General features: G+C 41.9%; 1 protein-coding gene across 2 annotated transcripts in view; it reads left to right on the top strand.

The window, feature by feature from the left end:
- Nucleotides 1-1,495: 1,495 nt before the first annotated feature.
- The window catches only part of CCDC158 (coiled-coil domain containing 158), a 64,195-nt gene continuing 41,849 nt past the window's right edge, over nt 1,496-23,841 (top strand). For both annotated transcript variants that reach the window (XM_060779373.2, XM_060779372.2), the window contains exons 1-7: nt 1,496-1,528; nt 4,962-5,080; nt 7,485-8,881; nt 12,914-13,023; nt 17,434-17,761; nt 21,285-21,361; nt 22,637-22,747. In XM_060779373.2, coding sequence (XP_060635356.2) covers nt 1,503-1,528; nt 4,962-5,080; nt 7,485-8,881; nt 12,914-13,023; nt 17,434-17,761; nt 21,285-21,361; nt 22,637-22,747 — 2,168 coding nt within the window. In that variant the 5' untranslated portion in view covers nt 1,496-1,502. The remainder of the gene's footprint in view (nt 1,529-4,961; nt 5,081-7,484; nt 8,882-12,913; nt 13,024-17,433; nt 17,762-21,284; nt 21,362-22,636; nt 22,748-23,841) is intronic.

Genomic DNA, 23,841 nt, shown 5'->3' with positions numbered 1-23,841 from the left:
TTTGGTCCACCTTTCCTTTTCTATCGCAAACAAAACTCAGGGGTGAACCAGAGATGGGGAATAGCTCTATAGAACAGGCAGCCAGAGAGAACTAAATACGGTTTTGGAGAGCTGTAAATGATTGTATAGTTCAGGGTTTGACTGTGATCTAGTTATGTATTAATAAATTCCCATTTGTTTATTAAAAAAATATATCAAAATTTCAGAAATGTAACATAATTCATGTATTTATGGGATATGTACCCCATCTGCTTTAAACACCTCTTTAGACAGATTCCACTAACTCAGGTCATTCCTATGTGATCCTGACAGACTTACATGTATTTTGAACTTGGTGATCTGAACAAAATTGGTAAAGTAAATGCACCAAACTTCAGTCTGCATACTATTGCCTTCTCTACATAAGTAGAAAGAGAATGGAACCTCAGTCATTACATTCTTGAACTTGTAAAATGATGCTCTATACCCTGACAGTATAAAATGTTCTGTCTTGCTTACTGAAAGATCTGCCTATGACAATTTTGAATACTAACAAAAATTATATTATTCTAGGTTTTCCATGAAATCCTTCTATGATTTTTGAGCAGGGGAAACACCATTTGTTGAGGTATAAATACTTAAGCAGTACCTTTGGTTTTTATTCTTGTGATGTGATGTGATGGTGGCTGTGTACGGAGAGAAGGTACTGTATATTGGCTTCTATTATATAGAGGCGTGAACTACTGTGAGAGTGTTTGAATGTATATTTAGAGAAAGGGACAGAAGGGAAGGGAGACATGGACAATGAAGGACAGGACATTAAGTGGTTACAATTTCCTTTTAGAATTAGTGAATTATACATTTGATGGTATTATAAAGGATAGCATGATGGTGAAAAATATCCAAACTAAAGCATCAGAATAGAGAGGTTTTTAAAGTGCCACAAGACACTTGTTTTGGCTTGAATAAACTTATTTGTTTCATTGTTTGTATATAAATCAATTGGCAAGGCGTTCAATAACAATCTATAAATGTTGTCTGGTGCTGTCCTGTGTCAGTGGAGTAGTGAATCTATGCTAGCGTATAGTCCGAACATTGAAAGGAACTATCCAAAGTTCTGAATCTGCTTTATGAAACTATAGCTTAGGCTGGATCCACACTTCCATGTTGTTCAGTTTGAATTGCATTATATAGGTCTACACTGACCATATATGGAGTTCAGACTGCAATATATTGCAATGCAGGCCCACTTTTAGACAATTCTTTTAATGTTTGCAATAAAACTCAGTGCAAGCTCATTGTCCTACTGATATACAAGTCTCCACCAACCATTGCTGGTTAAGAAAGCAGTTTTCCCGGGAAATTTGCATGTTACATTATTTTTAGACATAGCTTGTTAAACATACGCAGATTTTTTAAAATACTCATTAGTTTATCTATATACATTCACGGACAGGATTTATAAATTTAATTTCTTACCAATATTGTTTTCTCTTGATTTGCTTTTTGCAGGTTTTGCAAAAATGAGTAAGAGCCTTCAGGAGCTAAGGTAATAGTTGTTTTCATGCTAATACAGAAATTTCACCAATAATGTGCAGATAACATTTCAACTAAAAAAATGTTGATGATCATTAATATTTTTAGGGAGAACACTGTGGAATTATCTGTCAGTCAATCCAACCATTAAGATAGGTAATTTTTGTTAGTCAAGGCATGTGTGTTAATACCTATTAAGTCTACTGATCACCGTAATGTAGCAGTATATTCTAGATGAAAATACAGGTTAAGTATCACTTATCCAGAAATCTGAAATGAACGTCTGAAATTTTCCATGTGAATAACTGAGTGTTGCACCTCAAGCCAAGAAATACCTCTGTATTTATTTATTATTTATTTATTTGCTTCACTTTTATACCGCATATTTCAGCCCTTGACAGGCGACTCAATGCGGTTTACAGTGCAATTAAAACACAGCAATACAACAACCGGAACGACAACGTCGCTCCACAACAATTAACATCAGACAGACAAATCAACAAACAACATATATAACGCCTCAGTTAAAGTCAGACCCATTCTCATAGTCATTGTGCCGTTCCTATGTTCAGTTACCGTCTTCCTTAGTTAGTTGCTTTGCCTAGCCAAACGCTTGTTCGTAAAGCCAGGTCTTGACCATTCTCCGAAACGCCAGCAACGAAGGTGCCTGTCTGATGTCTGCCGGCAAGGCATTCCATAGCCGAGGGGCCACCACTGAGAAGGCCCTGTCTCTCGTCCCCGCCAAGTGCACCTGTGACGCAGGCGGAATCGAGAGCAGGGCCTCCCCAGACGATCTTAATATTCTAGTCGGTTCGTAGGCGGAAATGCGTTCGGAGAGGCAAGCGGGGCCAGAACCGTTTAGGGCTTTATAGGCCAAGGCCAGCACCTTGAATTGAGCCCGGTAGCGGATTGGCAGCCAGTGGAGCTGGCTCAGCAGAGGAGTGGTGTGCTCCCTGAGTGCCGCTCCTGTTAGCAACCTGGCTGCCGAGCGCTGGACCATCTGAAGCTTCCGGGCCGTCTTCAAGGGCAACCCCACGTAGAGCGCGTTGCAGTAATCAATCCGGGATGTGACCAGAGCGTGGACCACCGTGGCCAAGTCCGACTTCCCAAGGTACGGGCGCAGCTGGCGCACAAGTTTGAGTTGTGCAAATGCTCCCCTGGACACCGCCGAGACCTGGGGTTCCAAGCTTAGCGAGGAGTCCAGGATCACACCCACACCATTCTAGGTTAAATCAGCAAGACAGTTTATTGAAGATTATATAAAAAGCAAACAGAAAAAATAGTAAAAACTTCAAAGTTCAAATGTATCAATAACCCATAAGGTACCAGGTGCAAAAATAATCAAGAGTCCCAAGGCAGCAAGGCAGCCAAAAAAGGAATACAAGAAAACTCAAACACAGAATCCAATACAGTAAAACAGGAACAAACCCTGGTCCTTGAAAATAAGAACACGAACAAAGGCACATAACTAGACGTCTCTAAGCAGGCATGGCTTGACAAGAGCTGTTGTCTCCATTATCAACGTTGACCAGACTACTGGGCAAAACTCCCAGCCTCCCTAATGTACCCAAAAAATCTTTTCACATGAGGTTCAAATATGGGCCTCTTTTCTAATAAGCACCATGGCCTTCTACTAAAACTAGGTCTCCTATCAACAAACTCGTTACCATTATCTTGAAGGTCATTATTCTCCGCACCTGGAGTTTCAGGCTCTGAACTCCTTTTCCTAGAGATTAGCTCTGCTGCATCCTTTGGAATGGGGTCTTGACTAGTTGGAGACACAGACTGCTCAGTTTCAGGACTTAAAATCTCAGGCCTAGAATCCCTACTAACAGTAATATCAGACACCACCACGGGCTGAACTACAACACTGAGGTAGTGACAACTAATATAGAGGTAATGAAGTTATTAAAACACAGCATTGTATAAAACTTCCTTCAGGATATTTGTGTATAGTATATAAGAAACAAATGAACATCATGGTTTGATTTCTACATGGAACACTGAAAAACAAGCCCTTGGAACAGCAACCAATAAGCCCACTATATGGTTCAGATATGTGGATGACACCTTCACTATTTGGAGCCATGGAGAAGAAGAACTCAACAGGTTTCTGGACCATGTTAACAGCATCCACCCAAACATCCAGTTCACTATGGAAAAAGAAAATGAAGGAAGACTGCCTTTTCTAGATGTCCTAGTCATCCGCAAACCAGATCAACAATTGGGTCACACCGTTTACAGAAAACCCCCACACACAGATAGATATCTACATAAAAACTCCAACCATCACCCAAGTCAAAAAAGAAGCACCATTAAAGCCTTGGCAGACCGTGCAAAAAGAATCTGCGAACCCCACCTCCCCCAAGATGAACTGAACCACCTCAACTGGGCTCTCCAGGCCAATGGATACTCCACCTCAGACATCAGAAGAGCTGCAAGACCAAGAACAAGCCACGAGAGTCAGGACAAAGATCCATCCAGAGGAAAAGTGTTCCTGCCATACATCAAGGGAACCACTGACCGCATAGGGAAGCTGATGAGGAAACACAACATACAAACTATCTACAGACCCACCAAGAAAATCCAACAAATGCTACGTTCAGCAAAGGACAAGAGGGATCCTCTCACTTCTGCAGGAGTCTACCGTTTGCCGTGCAGCTGTGGACGAGTCTACATAGGGACCACCAGACGCAGCATTGCCCAAACACGAATCAAGGAACATGAAAGGCACTGCAGACTACTCCAACCAGAGAAGTCAGCCATAGCAGAGCACCTGATGAACCAACCTGGACACAGCATATTATTTGAGAACCCAGAAATGCTGGACCACTCTCACAACCACCATGTCAGACTACACAGAGAAGCCATTGAAATCCACAAGCATGTAGACACTTTCAACAGAAAGAAAGAAACCATGAAGATGAACAAAATCTGGCTACCAGTATTAAAAAACTCAAAAATTACAACGGCAAAACAGAGAGTAAACAATCAGGCACATCAAATCACCTCTCAAAGAAAGATTGCCCCAGGCACTTCCAAGCCATTAAATGCTAATCAAGGTGGTCAGTTGAAACATTCACACCTAGCTCCAGCAGACAAAAGTCCTTTGTCCCACCCTGGTCTTTCCACAGATATATAAACCCATTTTCCTACTTCCAACAGACCTCACTACCTCTGAGGATGCTTGCCATAGATGCAGGCGAAACGTCAGGAGAAAATGCCTCTAGAACATGGCCATATAGCCCGGAAAACCTACAACAACCCAATCATGGTTTGACTCGGGTACCATCTCCAAGATATCTCATTAAGATGTTTATCAAGATATATTCTTCTTGTCTCAAGCATTTCAGATAAGGGATACTCAACCTGTAACAGGTTTCATTGTGGGGTGAGTAATAAATGTTGCATGGTGTATGTTGATATCATACCATTTGATTGCACAGGGAAGCATTACAAAAACAAACACAAGAGACCTTGAAGCTCCAGGAAGAAGCAAACAAATTCTCAAAAGAATGTGTCTCACGCCGGCAAACAGCTAGTTATCCTTGTAATATTATTTCAGGTATGTACAGCACATATGCATAATTGTATAGCAATTAAAGAATACTTTGAAGGATGTTTTTCCATAAGTGGCTATTGTCGGGGCAAATAATTTCATTCAACAAATTGAAAATTAAACCTAGGAGAACTTTGTTTAGACCCCTTGGATCCTATACAAGGAGAAAGTTGGTATATAAAAATTGGATAAAATAAGAAAATACTTCCTTGGACAAGTGTCTTAATCTTCAAGTCCAGTTCCCTGTTGATAATATAAAATTAGCAGTGATCTAGTCTACACAAGTGATGTAAAAATCAACATTAGAAAGTATAAAGTATTATATACATTTTAAAATAGCATGCAAATTATTGTTGGTGAATGAAATAACTTTACTATTTCATCTTTGCCAACCATTTTTGATGGAGAATTTCAGTCACCTGCACACTGTCTCCAAAATTATACTAGTACACCCAGATCATTTCTTTCTCCATATATTGACCCCTTCTTTATTAGAGGAAAACATATCAGATGGTGTAGACTAGGGGTCCTCAAACCAAGGCCCAGGGACCGAATGCGGCCCTCCAAGGTCATTTACCCGGCCCTCGCTTAGGGTCAACTTAAGTCTGTAATGACTTAGGTTGCACACAACAACAACAGCAATCCTGTCTCATTAGCCAAAAGCAGGCCCACACTTCCCATTTAAATACTAATAAATTTATATTTGTTAAAATTGTTCTTCATTTTATTTATTGTATTGTTTTTAAGTGGTTTTGCACTACAAATAAGATATGTGCAGTGTGCATAGGAATTCATTCATGTTTTTTTCAAATTATAATCCAGCCCCCCAACAGTTTCAGGGACTGTGACCTGGCCCTCTGTTTAAAAAGTTTGTGGACCCCTGGTGTAGACTATATTTCAGAGGAAGGAACTTGCAAAACCACCTCTGATTCTTCCTTGTCCAAGAAACTCCCATGAAATCCATGGGGCCAACAGTCAACTTGGAGGCAAATATGCACTTATGGGGTGTGTCTTGGTTCCTTGAGGAGATGTCTCCGAAAGATCATCTTCATGCTCCTTCCATTCACAAACTGACCACTGGGTTTTGTGTCATAGTTATGATTGCCACAATAGGTAATGGTTTAAAGCAGTGGTTCTCTACCTGGGGTCCCCAGATGTTTTTGGCCTTCAACTCCCAGAAATCCTGACAGCTGGTAAACTGGCTGGGATTTCTGGGAGTTGTAGGCCAAAAACATCTGGGGACCCCAGGTTGAGAACCACTGGTTTAAACGAATGGAAGAGGTAATAGATTGCAGCAGAATGGAGATCACACTTTATTTCTTCAGTATACCTCATATAATAGGAGCCCCCAGTGGCGCAGTGGGTTAAACCACTGTGCCGGCAGGACTGAAGACCGACAAGTCGCAGGTTCGAATCCAGGGAGAGGCGGATGAGCTCCCTCTATCAGCTCCAGATCCTCATGCGGGGACATGAGAGAAGCCTCCCACAAGGATGATAAAAACATCAAATCATCCGGGCGTCCCCTGGGCAACGTCCTTGCAGACGACTAATTCTCTCACACCAGAAGTGACTTGCAGTTTCTCAAGTCACTCCTGACACGACAATAATAATACCTCATATATTGTCCAGACTTGAAGAAATAAACTGTGTTTGCAAGAAATAGCTTCATAAGCAAAAGAAGTAGAGTAACACACAGTAAAACTTTTGGAAATTACAGATTCCTTGATGAAGAATTAACTGAGTTAATCTATTTTCACTGCTACCTGCATAATAATAATAATAATAATAATAATAATAATAATAATATATTGCTAACCCACCCTCTCTCCCCAGAGGAATTCAGGGCAGTATAAACATACAAAAGGCAAATATTTGATGCTGTATATAATCATAAAAACAGAAGCAAGTATGCATAAAACACGATAAAATACAGATCATAATACACAGCACTATACTAAGAGTAGTAGTGTTGAGTGCTTATTTTTGAGTTTGTAAAGAAATGAAGTAGAAGAGTAGAAGAAGGAAATGATCAATTACTGTTCGCAACGAATACATTATTGATAGTTGTCAGCTTTACACTTTATTCTACTACAGGCGTGCACAACATATGGGCCCCAGGACAGATGCAACGTGCAAAGACCTTCACTGCGGCCCAAGGTGGGGCTGGACTTTCCTTTGTCAGTCGGCCCTTTGCATGCCTGCTTGACTAGGAACTACCGACTGGCAAATGAAAAGCCCAGTCCCTTCGCTAGCCTTAGCCAATTCCCATGGGCGTCTTTTTTGGCAGGGAGAGAGGGAGGAGGGGTAGTTCATAGAAGTTTTTTTAAAAAATTACTTTAATATTTGCCCTTTACGAGGGCCAAGTTGTTCAGGTTTGTTCTACTCCCCTGAAGCTCTGTTTTTGTCTTAGGTGGTTCTGTTCCACTTGCAAGAAACTCAGGTCTGCAACCTTCCATTATGCAAAGTGAAATCATAGCGAGCTCTGGTCCATTTGCAAGCAATGCAACTTTGCAGCCTTCCGTTATGCAAAGCGAAATCATAGCGAGCTCTGGTCCATTTGCAAGCAATGCAACTTTGCAGCCTTCCGTTATGCAAAGCGAAATCATAGCGAGCTCTGGTCCATTTGCAAGCAATGCAACTTTGCAGCCTTCCGTTATGCAAAGCGAAATCATAGCGAGCTCTGGTCCATTTGCAAGCAATGCAACTTTGCAGCCTTCCGTTATGCAAAGCGAAATCATAGCGAGCTCTGGTCCATTTGCAAGCAATGCAACTTTGCAGCCTTCCATTATGCAAAGCGAAATCATAGCGAGCTCTGGTCCATTTGCAAGCAATGCAACTTTGCAGCCTTCTGTTATGCAAAGTGAAATCATAGCAATCTCTGGTCCATTTGCAAGCAATGCAACTTTGCAGCCTTCCATTATACAAAGCGAAATCATACACAGCACTGGTCCATTTGCAAGCAATGCAACTTTGCAGCCTTCCATAATACAAAGTGAAATGGTAGTGAGTTCTGGTCCACTTGCAAACAGTACAACTCTGCAGCCTTCCACTATGCACAGCGGAATGGTAGAGAGCTCTGATCCACTTGCAAGCAGTACAACTCCGCAGCCTTCCATTATGCGCAGTGGAATGGTAGAAAGCTCTGGTCCACTTGCAAGCAACACAACCCTGCAATCTTCCAAAATGCGCAATGGAATGGTAGAGAGCTCTGGTCCACTTGCAAGCAACACAACCCTGCAATCTTCCAAAATGCGCAGTGGAATGGTAGAGAGCTCTGGTCCACTTGCAAGCAACACAACCCTGCAATCTTCCAAAATGCGCAGTGGAATGGTAGAGAGCTCTGGTCCACTTGCAAGCAACACAACCCTGCAATCTTCCAAAATGCGCAGCGGAATGGTAGAGAGCTCTGGTCCACTTGCAAGCAACATAAGTCTGCAACCTTCCTTTATGCGAAGCGGAATGATAGACAGTTCTGTTCCACTTGCAAGCAACACAGTTCTGCAGCCTTCCATGGTGCAAAGCGGAACAGCGGAACAACCTGCCATTACACGAAGCAAAACGATAGAGAGCTCTGGTCCATTTGCAAACAACATTCAATTTCAGTCTTCCATTATGCAAAGCGGACCAGTAGAGAGTTCTGTTTACTCTGGTCCTAGTAGTGCTGGTGGTAGCCCTACAAAAACCTTGTATTCTAACTATGAACTGGACGTTGAAAGCCAGAGGAAACCCTCTAAATACTCAGAGAGAGATACCCTCTTGGAAGAATATTCTCAGCAAGTCAAAGATCTGCAGAAGAGGCTAAGTGAAGTGAGTTTTGTACTTAAGACAAAGTGTGTTGATTGTCATGTTAAGTGCAGAGAATAGATACTGTCATCAGGGTTATGTATTCTCTGCATGGAAGTAGTGAATGAACACTGGCAAAAAGGCTTGTATTCTGTGCCAAGAAAAGGTGAAATCTATATCCTATATGAATGAAGAAAGATAGGGTAATTTCTTTCGAAGTCTGGACATTACATAGAACCCATCCTCTTTTACTAAAAAGTGAGTTTTAGCTTTCATTTTTTTAACCATGAGGGCCAGATAATAATAATAATAATAATAATAATAATAATAATAATAATAATAATAATCTTTATTTCTATACCACCCTATCTCCCCGAGGGGACTCAGGGCAGTTTACACCAGAAAATTGGCAAACTTTTAATGCCGGCATAACATAGCAAACAAATTATATCGTAAACAATAAAATAAACAACATCAGGTGTACTTATAGAACAACTCAAAATTACAAACCTAGACATTTAAATATATAAATCAAACACTTAGAACATGTTAACTACTAGATCTAATAATAGCAAACAGTCAAAACATGAAAAGGAAAAAGGCATTTACTAGTCAACAGGGCTGAGGTGGTGTCCGAGTGGGGGGTTTTAATAAAATTATATTGCACAATTCCATAAGTTAAAAAGGACCTATATGAGTCTAGTTACCATCCCCCTTCCACACCCGCCTCCCCATAATATCCACTCCAATTCTTTATGCCCTCCCAGAGATTCCCAGATCCTCACAATTAAGGAGTCCTCTGAATACTGTTTAAGCACAGGAATGTAACCCAGGTCTTCATGGGGTGGGGAGTATAAACTGTGGTATGAGGTCCTTGGGGAGGCAGATGGGAGTGCACATTTTAAATTACCTTGCACGTTTTAAATTACCTGCTGAGATTTTCAGGATGCCAAATTCTGCTCTTTCCATGCACTTGCACAGACTGGATCATGGATGTCTCTATATCACAGGTTCAGTTTAATCAGTGGATTACACCAAATTACCACTTTCCCCATCTTCGTTCATTAGCCACAACACAGTCCCATTTTTTCTTGCTTTTTGCAAATGACTGCTCTTATTATTTTTCATCTATTATGGTTTATAATTACTGTATATACTTGTGTATAAGTTGAACCCATCTTTGGAGTCAAAATTATGGATTTTGCCATGACTCGTATATACTTAACTTACTTACTTAGGCGATCCCTCGTAGCCCGATGATGATGGCCTTCCAAGTGTGGTGTCTTGGTGATGGATATGTAGATGGTTGTGGAAACCTATTCTTGACCTGCATGTTCTTTCTCAGTGAGGACATCAGTTTTCAGGTGGAAGGTGGTCCTGGTCAGGGTTGGCTTGACATGTCTTCTTCTTGGCACGTTTCTCCCTTTTGCCCTCCATTCATGCCTCTTCAGATTCCACAGCACTGCTGGTCATAGCTGACCTCCAGCTAGAGTTGCTCAAGGGCCAGAGCTTCCCAGTTCTCAGTACCTATGCCACAGTTTTTAAGGTTGGCTTTCATTCCATCTTTAAATCTCTTTTCCTGTCCTCCAACATTCCATGTCCCCTTCTTGAGTTGGGAGTAGAGTAACTTTTCTGGGATGTGGTGATCAGACATTTGGACAATGTGACCAGTCCAGCAGAGTTGATTGCGTAGGAGCATTGCTTCAATGCTGGTGGTCTTTGCTTCTTCCAGCACACTGATGTTTGTCCGTCAGTCTTCCCAAGAGTTTGCAGGATTTTTCGGAGGCAACACTGATGGGAATCGTTGCAGGAGTTGTGTGTGATGTCTGTAGACAGTCCATGTTTGCAGGCATATAGCAGGGTTGGGAGGACAATAGCTTTATAAACAAGCACCTTGGTATCCCTACGGATGTCCTGGTCCTCAAACACTCTGTGCTTCATTTGGAAAAAGCTGCACTTGCAGAGCTCAGGAGGTGTGGTATTTCAGTGTCAATGTTGACTTTGGTGGAGAGGTGGCTGCCAAGGTAGCGAGAATGGTTAACATTTTCTAATGTTACACCATTAAGCTGTATTTCTGGCATTGCAGAGGGATTGGCTGGTAACTGCTAAAGAGCACTTTGATTTTCATGATGTTCAATTAGAGGTAAAGCTTCTCGTATGCTTCTGCAAAGACGTTTAGAGTGGTTTGTAGGTCTTCGAAGGTCTGCAGAGAGGAGAAAGCACTAGTATTATTTATTCAGTTATGATATTTCTATCCCGCCTTTCTTGAACCCAAAGGTGACTCAAGGCGGCTGTTCTGTACTACCTCAAGTAACCAGCCATCCTAGGCTGCTGCAGCCACCATTCCCCAAGCATTGAAAAGAGCCAGGAGTGGTACCACAGAGAAGAGAGTAGATGAGATCAGTTCTTTTAGGCTTTCCTAGGATGAACTAAACTATCACCTTTTTGCCACTCTACTCAATGATGACTCTGTTTGTGATATGTGTTAAGTTACAGTACTTAAACTGCTCCATGGATAAGTCAACCTAGTGGCTTGGGGGTCATTTTTTTGACTAAAATTTCCAGACTTTTACACGAATATGTACAGTATTCAGCAATATTTAGTATGAATAATGTGAAATCATATGTTTTATAGAATCATAGAGTTGGAAGAGAACACCAGGACCATCTAGTCCAATCTTCTGTCATTCAGGAACACAAAATCAAAGCACCCTTGACAGATGGCCATCCAGCCTCTACTTAGAAACCTCCAGAGAAGGAGACTCCACTACACTTGGGCAGCATACTCCACTGTCAAACAGCTCTTATCAGGAAGTTCTTCCTACTGTTTAGGTGGAATCTTTTTTCCTAAAATGTGAAATCATTGGGTTGTTGTAGGTTTTTTCGGGCTATATGGCCATGTCCTAGAGCAGGGGTCCTCAAACTTTTTATACAGAGGGCCAGGTCACAGTACCTCAAACTATTGGGAGGGCTGGATTATAATTTGAAAAAAATATGAATGAATTCCTATGCACACTGCACATATCTTATTTGTAGTGTAAAAAAAACCACTTTAAAACAATACAATACTTAAAGTGAAGAACAATTTTAACAGATATAAACTTATTAGTATTTCAATGGGAAGTGTGGGCCTGCTTTTGGTTGATGAGATAGGATTGTTGTTGTTGTTGTTGTTGTGTTCTTTCAAGTAATTTCAGACTTAGGTTGACCCTGAGCGAGGGCCGGGTAAATGACCTTGGAGGGCTGCATCCGGCCCCCGGGCCTTAGTTTGAGGACCCCTGTCCTAGAGGCAGGATGCTTGCCATAGATGCAGGCGAAACGTCAGGAGAGAAGGCCTCTAGAACGTGGCCATATAGCCCGAAAAACCCTACAACAACCCAGTGATTCTGGCCATGAAAGCCTTCGGCAATACTGTGAAACCATTGTTCCAGGTCCAAGTCTCCAGAGCAGCAGAAAACAAACTTGCTCCCTTTTCAATGTGACATCATTTCAAATATGTCAACTTGGCTATTACATCCCTTCTCAGCCTTTTTTTTTTCTCGAGATCCCTCCGCCATTTCCTATTCAGAAGACTCACTCTAATGTTGCTAGTATAGGGAAAGGTCAGAGGACTAAAGACTAATATCAGTAATCCAATTTAGAGTCAGCATTTAATGCATGAATGAACATTTAAATAAAATTTAAATAAGAACTTTATGGGGGAACGTTACAGATTAATTGCAGTGAACATCACTCATCTGGTTTGGACTCCCATGATTCCATAGCACTGAGACATTGAAGTCAAAAGTGTGAAACTGCAGTATTTCTACAGTTCAGATGCACCTTGTAGTTCTCAGAATTTCTAAGCCACCCTGAACCCTATGTATATTCAACATTTAAAACTATCTAAACTAGCAAGTTATCAAGTTAGCTGGCAGTTGTGGCCTTTAAAACTATAGTTGCCAAGTCCTGCAAGCTTCTACTCTGTCTCCTTGCTATTTCACTCTCCTATTTCTTCTCAGTTATGTTCAGCCCAGAATTTATAAAAGCCTTACAATTAATGTTTTTCTCCCACAGACCACGGAACAACACGAGCAACAGAAATTGGGTTTAAGGCAATCAATACTGGAGTTGCAGGCAAGCCTTCAGCAAGTGGCCAGAGAGAAAGAGATGATTGCTGATATCAGGTAAGCATATTAATATAAATTAGCATTGACGACTCGGACTGGCCATGGATTATGACCTGGATTATGTGATTTTAAATTGTTGTTCTTAATGTGATGTTTTAACTGGTTGGTTTTAATGTATTTATTTATTGATGATATGTGTACATGCAACATCAAATTGTTGCCTTTTTCAGGCTGCTCTGAGCCCCCTTCGAGGTTGAGAAAGGCTGGATATAACTGCGGTAAATCTATATAAATAAAAATGTAATGTTCGTTTGTGGGATTAACAGAATTCAAAAACCACTGGACGAATTGACACCAAATTTGGACACAAGATACCTAACAACCCAAAAAAAATTATTTTGTCATTTGGGAGTTGTAGTTGCTGGGATTTATAGTTCACCTACAATCACAGAGCATTCTGAACACCACCAACGATAAAATTGGCCAAAACCTCCCACACAGAACAGCCATGTGGGCGACAGCAACGCGTGGCAGGAGATGGCTAGTAATAAATAAATATATTCACAGCATGAGCCAGAAATGCAGTTGGTATTTGTTCTAACTGCAGCATCACAATTGAGCTCTAGAATGATTAATGTAGAGGCGATGATTCTTTAAATGTCTCAAGCTCTGTCACATATAAGTGAATGCAGACTTGTTTTAGAGTCCATTTCAGTTGCCCATTAGAAGGAATGACTTGACAGTTAAAGCTGGTTTGTCAGTGGAACGAATTGCCTCGAGCAGTGTTTCTCAAACTGCTCCTCCAGGTGTTTTGAGCTTCCACTCCCAGAAATCCCAGCCAGCTTACCAGAATTGTGGGAGCTGAAGTCAAAAACATTTGGAGGAGCACAGTTTGAGAAACTCTGGCCTGGAGAGGTGATGTATTTCCCTTCTTTGGCTGTCTTGGAAAAGAGAGTGGATGTGATGGCCAGCACTTTTCTGGCCTGGCTCGCTTGCTGCTGGGGGCATCTCTAGCAGACGAGGACCCTTCTCAGTATTGCAGCAACCTTGGGAGGAGTTAATCCAGGTATGGACAAACTTCAGCCTTCCAGGTGTTTTGGACTTCAACTCTCAATTCCTAACAGCCAGTAGGAAGTTGGAAGTCCAAAATACCTGGAGGACCGAAGTTTGCCCATGTCTGAGTTAATCTAACCACATCAAGGAAAGAATCATAAGCTGCAGGGGTTATGTTGCTGAAATGAACACCAGCTGAGATTTCATAGTAAAAGAGGTTTGGAAAAAAATAACTCTTTGGCAGAAGATAACACCATACCTTTGGACTCTTGTCATGGATCTTAGCTGCTGCCCCAGGGTTAGAAGTCTGTACCCTGACCTTGTTCATGTAATCCTGATCTGGACCCTGTTGAATACTGAATCCTTGACTCTGATTTATGGAGTTGAAAGGGGACTTGGACTTCAGTTTGCATCCCTTACTGTCTGGCTTGACTTTGGAACTCTACCTTTGGTTTGTGTACACTTGGATTCTTGGTCGTTTTTTGATAAGCGAACACCTGGCATATGATTATTGAACTGTAACCTTGGGTATTGTTTATTATTGCTTGTGACCTGGCTCGGCTTGTTTGCATTAATTGGACACTTGGTAGTATATATATTTATCGTGTCGTCAGCAACCATTGTGTTACAATTCTAACAGAGCAAAACAAACACAGATTAAAAAGAAAAAGAAAAAAACACACAGATTTTGCAAATTTGGTATTTGGTTAAATGTCCTTTGACCAGTATCAGGCCACTTGGAGTGCCTCTGGGGTTGCCGCAAGAAGGTCCTCCCTTGTGCATGTGGCAGGGCTCAGGGTGCATTGCAGCAAGTGGTCAGTGGTTTGTTCTTCTCCGCACTCGCATGCCGAGGATTCCACCCTGTAGCCCCATTTCTTAAGATTGGCTCTGCATCTCGTGGTGCCAGAGCGCAGTCTGTTCAGCGCCTTCCAAGTCGCCCAGTCTTCTGAGTGTCCAGGGGGGAGTCTCTCATCTGGTATCACCCATGAATTGAGGTGCTGGGTTTGGGCCTGCCACTTTTGGATTCTCGCTTGCTGGGGTGTTCCAGCGAGTGTCTCTGTAGATCTAAGAAAACGATGTCTTGATTTAAGTCGTTGACGTGCTGGCTGATAACCCAAACAGGGGATGAGCTGGAGATGTCTCTGCCTTGGTCCTTTCATTATTGGCTGCTACTTCCCGGCGGATGTCAGTTGGTGCAATACCGGCTAAGCAGTGTAATTTCTCCAGTGGTAGTGACTTGTATTCATCATTACTCCAGCTGTCGTGACCCAGAGCCCAAAGATTGTCCAGCACAGCAAATAAAGGGTTAACAGAGTATTTAATGGGTCTTTAACAAGGCTAATAGCACTCAAACTGCAGTACTAATTAGCAAAACAAAAAGGCCTTCAGGCAGGTAAACAAAGGAGGAGAAAAGCCGGATTTTCCCAGAACTCAGTCACTCAAAAAGGAAATCTGGAGCAAAACTAGCGATGGCAAAAGCGAAGTCAAAAAGTCCTAGGTCAAACACGGAGTAAGGCAGCAAGAAGGGTCCGAAAAGCAGATGTCGTGGTCAAGAAACGTTCCATAGTAAAGGGCAAGATGAAGTCACTCACGTAGTCCAATCCAGAGTCAAGGCACACGGTAACACGATAGCTGTATTCCCAGGACCCAAACAGGAGATAAGGCAGCACAAAACACCCGATACAACGCTTTGTCCTCTGCAAAGCTACACATCCCAAAGCCCTCATTTTATTAGCAGTCACTATCGCTGGATTGACTATCATCACTTGCACCTGGATCATTATCTTCAGTTGCTGGCTCATTACTTCGCCAGCGTTGCCAGCGTTGATCTTGTCCAGAATCCTGCCAAGACGTGCCTGCCTGCCAAGTATCTTGGAATCCCTCAAACTCGTCGCTAGACGTGGGCTGTGCACATATGTCCTGAATTTCTCTAACACGTGTCCAGTCCAGCCCCTCTTCCATTTCCCCATCACTGGATCCCTGTTCATCCGAACTGCAATTGTCGGAGCCGTTTGTTCATTACTTCCTCATCACTGTCAGACTCACTGGCAAAGCGCTTTACTCCCCTGTAATCTAATTCCTCTAAGTCTTCGGTCCCAAACCCTGCAAAGTCACTAGGTGCCAAAATAATCTCCCGAATGCGTTTCAGCTGACGCTGTTCCTCCTCTAACTCAGCATCACTCCCTTTCCTCCTACAACTGGTAGTAGCTTCACTGCCAGGACGCTGAGCCTCAACACCAGCTGTGTGATCCAATTCAGTTATTTTGGCCAGACCTTGGAAGACTCAATACTTTAGTTTTATTTATAAACATGGTGTTTGTTTAAATAAATCTCAGCTCTGATACTGGGAGAGCCTCAGGACACGACAGTGGACAACTACCTAGTGGTATGCTTTAGCTGGAGATCCTACACGGAGAAGGGAGTTAGATTCTTTCAACTCAACTATTCTATTTGTTGTGTACTCTTCTGAGGAGGAGGAGGTAGAACAGGAGGCTGGAGATGTAGGAAATGGGAATTTGCGGCCAAGTGTTGAGGAGGAAGAGAAGGAGAGGAAAACATACTGCCGTTTCCTACGTTTCAGGAATGCCGAAGGGTGAAGGAAGAAAAGGAGAAAGTCAGCTAGAATTACTGCAAGGACGCTGAGCAATCAGACCTCGGCCTAGCTGAGGGCTATAAATAAGCAGTAAAGCGAGTAGTCAATGCTGGCAGCAACTGGTCTACTTAGTGTTTCTCTGCTTGCAGCTCCAGCATCAACAAAGTGCCCCACAAAGATGTTTTGCCAAAGACTCTTGTTTCATGTCTGATGTAAGACATTTTGGAATTTTCCTGCTATTCCTTTCCTGCTGTTTGTTACATTATTATCATTTTGCTGAAGTAAAGGTTTCTTAGTTGCTTTAACCCATGTTGTAAGGCTATTCCTGGGACAAAACAGGGCACTATTGTTGGTTGAAGGCTGCTAATTTCGATCAGCAAAAGATAGCAAGTTATTGCTGTGCACCTTCAAGTAGTTTCTGACTTATGGCAACCCTGAGATAAGCCTACCTTTGGGGGCTTTTTTGGGAAGATTTGTTCAAGAGGGGTTGCCTTTGCCTTCTCAAGCTGATAGAGTGTGACTTGCCCAAGGTCACTTGCCCTGTGGCTGAATAGGGATTCAAACACTGGTCTTGGGATTCGTAATACAACACTTAAACCACTGTGCCATACTGGCTGTCAATGTATTATATCAAGCTTTAAAAAAGTATTTTGTACTGCAACTTCCTGAAACTTCCAATCAACTGCCTAGAAAATTCTGGGAGGTGTAGTCCAAAAAGGGGATTTCCCAAGCTCCTGTAAACACATGAATAAAGCTAAAACATAGCCAGCTACCCAAGGCCACTACATTTATTAATAAGTGTTTTTGTTTCTGGTAAATAGACGGAAGGAGTCTCAGACTCAAGAGGATCTCAGCTGTCAGATGAAGGCTACAATTAGTGAACTGGAAACTGCCAGTCAGCTTAAGGAAGAAATGCTGAAGGAATCCAGTAGCCAGACAGAGCACCTGAGGATGATGGTCCAGGGCCATGAAAATGTGTTCCGGGAACTCCGGCAAATCCTAATAAAGTATGAAGAGGACATGGGTAAGAAGGTGTACGAACATGAATCCGTTACCAATCTCCACATCTGCAACTTGCCCACTGCTTTTGGCAAAGTGCTGCGAGATCTGGAAGCTGAGGTGCTGCGCCTCCAAGGAAGGCTTGCCTCAGTAAGTGCCCTTCCATTCAAGTTGCCTAGAGTCTAGAGCAGGGGTCCTCAAACTAAGGCCGGAGGCCAGGTGCGGCCCTCCAAGGTCATTTACCTGGCCCTCGCTCAGGGTCAACCTAATTCTGAAATGACTTGAAAGCGCACAATAACAACAACAATCCTATCACATCAGCCAAAAATAGACCCACACTTCCCATTGAAATACTAATAAGTTTATATTTGTTAAAATTGTTCTTCGTTTTAATTATTGTATTGTTTTTAAGTGTCTTTTGCACTACAAACAAGATACGTGCAGTGTGCATAAGAATTCATTTATGGTTTTTTTCAAATTATAATCCGGCCCTCCAACAGTTTGAGGGACTGACCTGGCCCTCTGTTTAAAAGGTTTGAGGACTTGCTGGTCTAGAGATTGCATAGAACTGTGTATTTGTAGTATTATGTGTAGGAGAGAAACATAAAAATTGGAATAGGACATGACTTAATCAAAATCATGTTGAGAGACTAATCATAATAAGGTAGTATGAAAACAATTACTATTAATAATGACGACAATCCACTTTCCTTTCTCAAAGGACAATACTGGTCAGTTGAGTACCTGTCCAAACGTATCTCCTGCTATGAACCACCACAAACTTAAGATCATCAGGAGAGACCCTGCTCTCGATCCCACTCACAAACGCAGTTGGTGGGAACGAGAGACAGGGCCTTCTCAGCAGTGCCCCCCCCCCCCCCCCCCCCGTCTGTGGAACTCTCTCCCTAAAGATATCAGGTTGGTCACATCCCTCCTGTCCTTTAGAAGACAACTGAAAACCTGGCAATGGGGCCAGGCATTCGATTAGAAGCCAGCGGCAATAGGAAAAGGAAATTGGGATTTTACGACATGGATTCTCCTGGCTCGGCTTGGTTTTACTAGCACGTTAATCAATTAATTTATTGTTAAATTTTACTATGATGTTGTACAATGTTCTAAAATGATTTTATTGTGAATTGTAATTTTTATGGTATTTATGCTCTTGGCATCCTCTGATGCTCATGTGAGGCCGAGCTGAGTCCCCCTTATGGGGAGAAGGGCAGGATTTAAATATATTAAATAAATAAATAAAATACTGGATACTCCATCCTGTTGAGATAGGGGTAAATAACTACAGTGGTGGCTCACTGCCATTGTTTTGGATGGCTAGTCACAGTCTTAATGCACTTTGGTCTTTTAAAGTGCATGGGTTTAAGTGTCTACAAGGCTGTACTGAACTCTCCTCCTAAATGGGTTTGAGGTGAGACCATGTCTGCAGACAGTAAAGCTTTGTGTTAAAACTGGGATACTTTTGATTTCTAAAAAGCTAGATATTGCCATGGGAGCAGTCTTCCAGCAAAAGACAGATCCTGGATCCAACTTCGGAAATTATCTCAAAGCTCATCTAGTCCAATAACTTGGAATATAGGCAATCTATTACCACACTAAACACAATAAGGTAAAAGCAATGTTGCCACTGCATATGCATGCACACAGTCATACCACTTTTTTTCTCTGAAAACACCCAAAAACTTTGTATGAGGTGATAGAATGAGTGTGCAAACTATAGGCAGTATTTTTGTGCCTTTTTAAAGCTCTAGTTGTCTTACCACCAACCTCTCACTGTTTTGACAGTTCATTTGGAATGGGAGGGGGCAGATGGTAGTAAAGGGGAGTATACAGTTATGGGGACAGGTGGACAGTAAGGTTGTGTCAGGAAGCAAGAAGAACAGTTCCAGGTTTCTGAATCGCCGTCTGGTTCCAGCAGCTATCTCAAATTCTACATGATTCCAGTAAAAGGAAACAATGACAGAATGATAGTCAAGCCCTACTGCCATCTAAGATGCAAGCTCAATTAAAAAGACACATCTGCTGACATTGCACTACACTATTTCCTCAAATAGTGTAGTGGCTACTCCAGATAGAACCCAACTGCCAAACATCACTCAGGGGACCTTTTCATCAACCGCCCTATGACTGGACTAATCTGCTGGAAGAGCTTTGACAGTTAAGTTAGCTGTCAGAATTTAAGAGACAATTAAAGACATGGGTTGTTGTAGGTTTTTTGGGCTGGATGGCCATGTTCTAGAAGCATAGTTTTTTCAGGCCATACAGCTCAAAAAACCTACAACAACCCAGTGATTCCGACCATGAAAACTTTCAACAATAAATTAAAAACCTATCTTTTCCAGTAGGCTTTCCCAGTCAGTTTTAACTTGAGAATTTCAATCCGCATTTTTACTATGTGTATCTTGTTATATATATTTTTATAGTCTTGTATTCTATTTTTCTGTTTTAACCATGTTGTATCCTGCCTCGAGCTGCAGGGAGAGGCAGTTAATGCAATAACAACAGCAATAATTCCCAACCAGGAAATGAAGAGAAAAGGCTTTCCTGGCCTAAAACTGTGTGATCACATTATTTTAGAGTGCCCCTGTATAAGGTGTAGGGTTGCTTTTTTGTATAATACTAGCTGTACCCGCCACGCGTTGCTGTGGCAAACCTTCCCTCCCTCTTTCTCCTCTTTTTCTCTCTCCTTCCTTCCCTCCCTCTTTCCTTCTTTCCCTCTTTTTCTTTCTCTTCTTCTTTCTTCCTTCTCTACCTGTTCCTTTTCTCGCTTCCTTTGCTGTTTGGTTTCATCCTTCCTTCCTTCCCTCTTTCGTTCCTTCTCTCCTTCCTTCCTTCTTTCACTTTTTTATTTCCTTCTCTCTTTCCTTCCTTCTCTACCTTTCTTTCTTTCCTTCTCTCCTTCTTTCCCTCCTCTCCCCTTCCTTCCTTCTCTACCCTGCTTTCTTTCTTTCTTTCCCTCATTCTCTCCCTCCTTTCTTCTCTATCTTTTTTTCTTTCCTTCTTTCTCTCCTTCCCTCCTTCTTTCCCTCTTTCTCTCCCTCCCATTTCGTGTCGTTTTAGTTGCCCTCGGCGGCCCCCCGCAGCTCCCATGCCCTCCCCGAGCGTGAGTGCTTACATCGGTCCGGTGGGCTTTCTCAGGCTGGGTTCGTGTAGAGGGAGGCAGGCAGATGGCAGTATTCATGCGGAGGGAGATTTGGGTGCGGGGGAAGCTGGGAAATGGAGTCCTTCCTCATCGTATTCCTCCCATGGCAGTGTGCATGCGGAGGGAGATTTGGGCGCGGGGGAAACTGGCAAATGGAGTCCTTCCTCACCGTTTTCCTCCCGAGGCCTCTGCGCATGCTCCGTGTTTTTCGGGTGTTGTGCGTTTGTGTTGTTGCATATTGGTGTTTTGAGAGTTGTTGGTCATACCTTGGGGGAAGAGGTGTTAGCAGGGCAAATGTGGTGAGATTTCGTCCGGTGGTTTAGCCATTTTTGACCGCCTAATTACAACCTTAAGGTTCTTATATATATAGATTGAATTGTAACAAAAAATTAAGGCGGTGTTAGGATCTATGTTGGGGTCCCTGGGAATCACATATGTTCTATAGGATACACTCCGCCTTATGTGTTTTTAACATGTAAGAAGAATTGTTCTTTGTTATAATTTGTGACAATTTATTAACAGCTTGAAGAACAACAGGAACTACTGAAGAAAGAATCCCAGTGCAAAATTGAAATGGTGCTTCAGGACCATCATGAGAGGTACGTCATTCTCTATTTTCATTTTTTAATGTATTTTATGTTAATGTATGAGTAGTGTAATGTGAATGTTTAAATGTAATTTTGTACAATGACTGTGAATGTAACCTGAATGCATTAGCAAAGAGTGTATTGACACTGAAAGGGTTAATCAGTCAAGACTCTAGTAAACTGAAGTTGTGACCCTGAGTGTGCCTGGAACGCGTAGGGAGGATCCAGAGATAAGATTTCGTTCGTACTACTACGGTGCTTTTGTCTTGTTTCTGTTCTTTTTGGTTGGGCGTCAATGCAAGTGTGTGCTGTATATTTGCTCTATTCAGTAAAGCTATATGTTTGCTTTTACTGAAGTCTCAGTGTCCATTCTCCTAAGTTTGAAAGGTTCTGTCGCACTCTGACATTTTAATGGTTTAGAACAGGCATGGGCAAACTTCGGGTCTGCAGGTGTTTCGGACTTCAACTCCCACAATTCCTGGCCTCAGGCCCCTTCCTTTTTCCCCTCAGCCACTATAAGCGGCTGAGGGGAAAAAGGAAGGGGCCTGAGGCCAGGAATTGTGGGAGTTGAAGTCCGAAACACCTGCAGACCCGAAGTTTGCCCATGCCTGGTTTAGAATGTAGACTTACCTACAAAAAACAGTCTACATTCTAAAGATCGCCAATAAAAAAACAAAATGGAAGGTTCTTAGCCTGAGATATTCAAAATGAAATAAAATAATCCACAATAGATACACAAACTATTAGTATTAAGAAAACTATTGAAAGCTTTGCCGTTTTCATAGTAGGTAAGTGCATTCTCAGCAGGAGCCGTGTAGCTTGTGGAAATCTAGGAAATTCTAGGGAAGTCGTACAGCTTTCTTAGATAAGCTATAGTTTTCCATCATTGTGGGGGTGGATTCCCAAATGTCTCTGAGAGAAGGGATTAAAAATTGCTTCATTTTTCTTGAGATCTGTTTGAACTTGGAGAAATCAAGATTTACCGTCTCCAAACGTGGGATGGAGGTGATGATTTCCTCTGGAACTTTTCTCTTCAACTGTGGGACTTTGCAGCAGCCATTGAGATTTCACTATGATAAGGAGATCATTTTCAGGACAGCATTGAGTTCCCTACAAACTAGTGTTTCCAAGCATTAAGAATCAAGACCCCTCCCATCTATATATCCCCTTCTATGATTCTGTTTATTGGTCGCCCCAGAGTGCAACTATATGTTCAGCACTTGCTTCCGTACAAACAGATAATTTGATGTAATGAATATCGCCTCTCTCTTTGTTTGTTAATCACAGTATTGAAAGGCTGATCAGTGAGCATGAACAGGAATTGGAAGCGCTGAGTGAGAATGCTAATGCTTCCCGCAGCCATGCAAGCAGTATCCAAAGCCAGCTGGAAATTGTGCAGTATGTCTCTAAGTCATGCTAATCTGCAAGTATATCACTGCAAGCTTCTTAGAGCTCTTACCCACAACTTGAATGTATACACTTTGATTGAGTATATAAGTAAGGGATGTAATTGTGCAGAGGGCTAATTAACTCTAGGATAGGAAAAAAAATCCCTGCTTGCCTTCCCAGGATAAACCATTGCATATTCACAGTAAATTGTGTGTGGCAGAAGCCCGACTTTTTATAGTCTTATACATTACCAAATATGTAATATGGATTCCTTCACGGCCCTAAGTAGAGTTGGCAACTCAAAATTCTGCCCCCCTCCCCCAAATAATTGTAAGTTCTTGATGTTTGAAAGTATTTTTCCAGCTCTGTCATCAGACACTGGCTGCATTCACACTGTGCAGATGCTGAAAAGGGACATGGTGCCCCATCACTCCACCGTGGCTCTTTAGCTCTTTAGCTCTGGAACAGCTAAAGTAACCCAAAAAGTGCATGAAAAAATATAGCATTTGGCATGAAGTTAAGATAGATTTCCTGCTTCTATAACAAACCTAGATTGCATCTTATGAAGCGGGTTGCAGTGCACAAATACTACTATATTTAAAACTCTTTCGTTTTTAAGGCTGTTATTTTGGTATAACTCCATCACTCAGTTCCAGACTGTCTTTCACCTTTGAAATATTTTGAAGCTCATCATTATTTTTTTCTGCTTTGGTATACTTTCCTAAATGTTTCAGTTGCTCATGTTTATTTTTATTTATTAAGTTTATTTATATCCTGCTTTTTCCTCTCCATACAGAGACTCAAATTATTTATTATCAATAAGCCAGTGACTTAATATGTTGTGCAGTGATTTGATTTATTGCAGATAACAGTAAATCTATTTTATTCATTCCATTTAATTGATTTTTTTTCATTCATTCAAATATTATTGATTTAATTTCTTGCTTAAATATAGGAAGAGCCCTGGTTTTCTTCTGAGAGATTCTACAGTGAGGCCTATCAACAGGGCAAGAAACTCGTTGCCTTTTTCCTGTTGCCCCAGTTGGCATCTGGACATCACAGACATGCCTTTCAAATTTTCTTTCTAGATGAACAAAACATTG

The sequence above is a fragment of the Anolis sagrei genome, chromosome 5, assembly GCF_037176765.1.
Source record: "Anolis sagrei isolate rAnoSag1 chromosome 5, rAnoSag1.mat, whole genome shotgun sequence".
In the NCBI taxonomy this organism is placed as follows: Eukaryota; Metazoa; Chordata; class Lepidosauria; order Squamata; family Dactyloidae; genus Anolis; species Anolis sagrei.
This window is presented reverse-complemented; position numbering and strand designations above follow the sequence as displayed.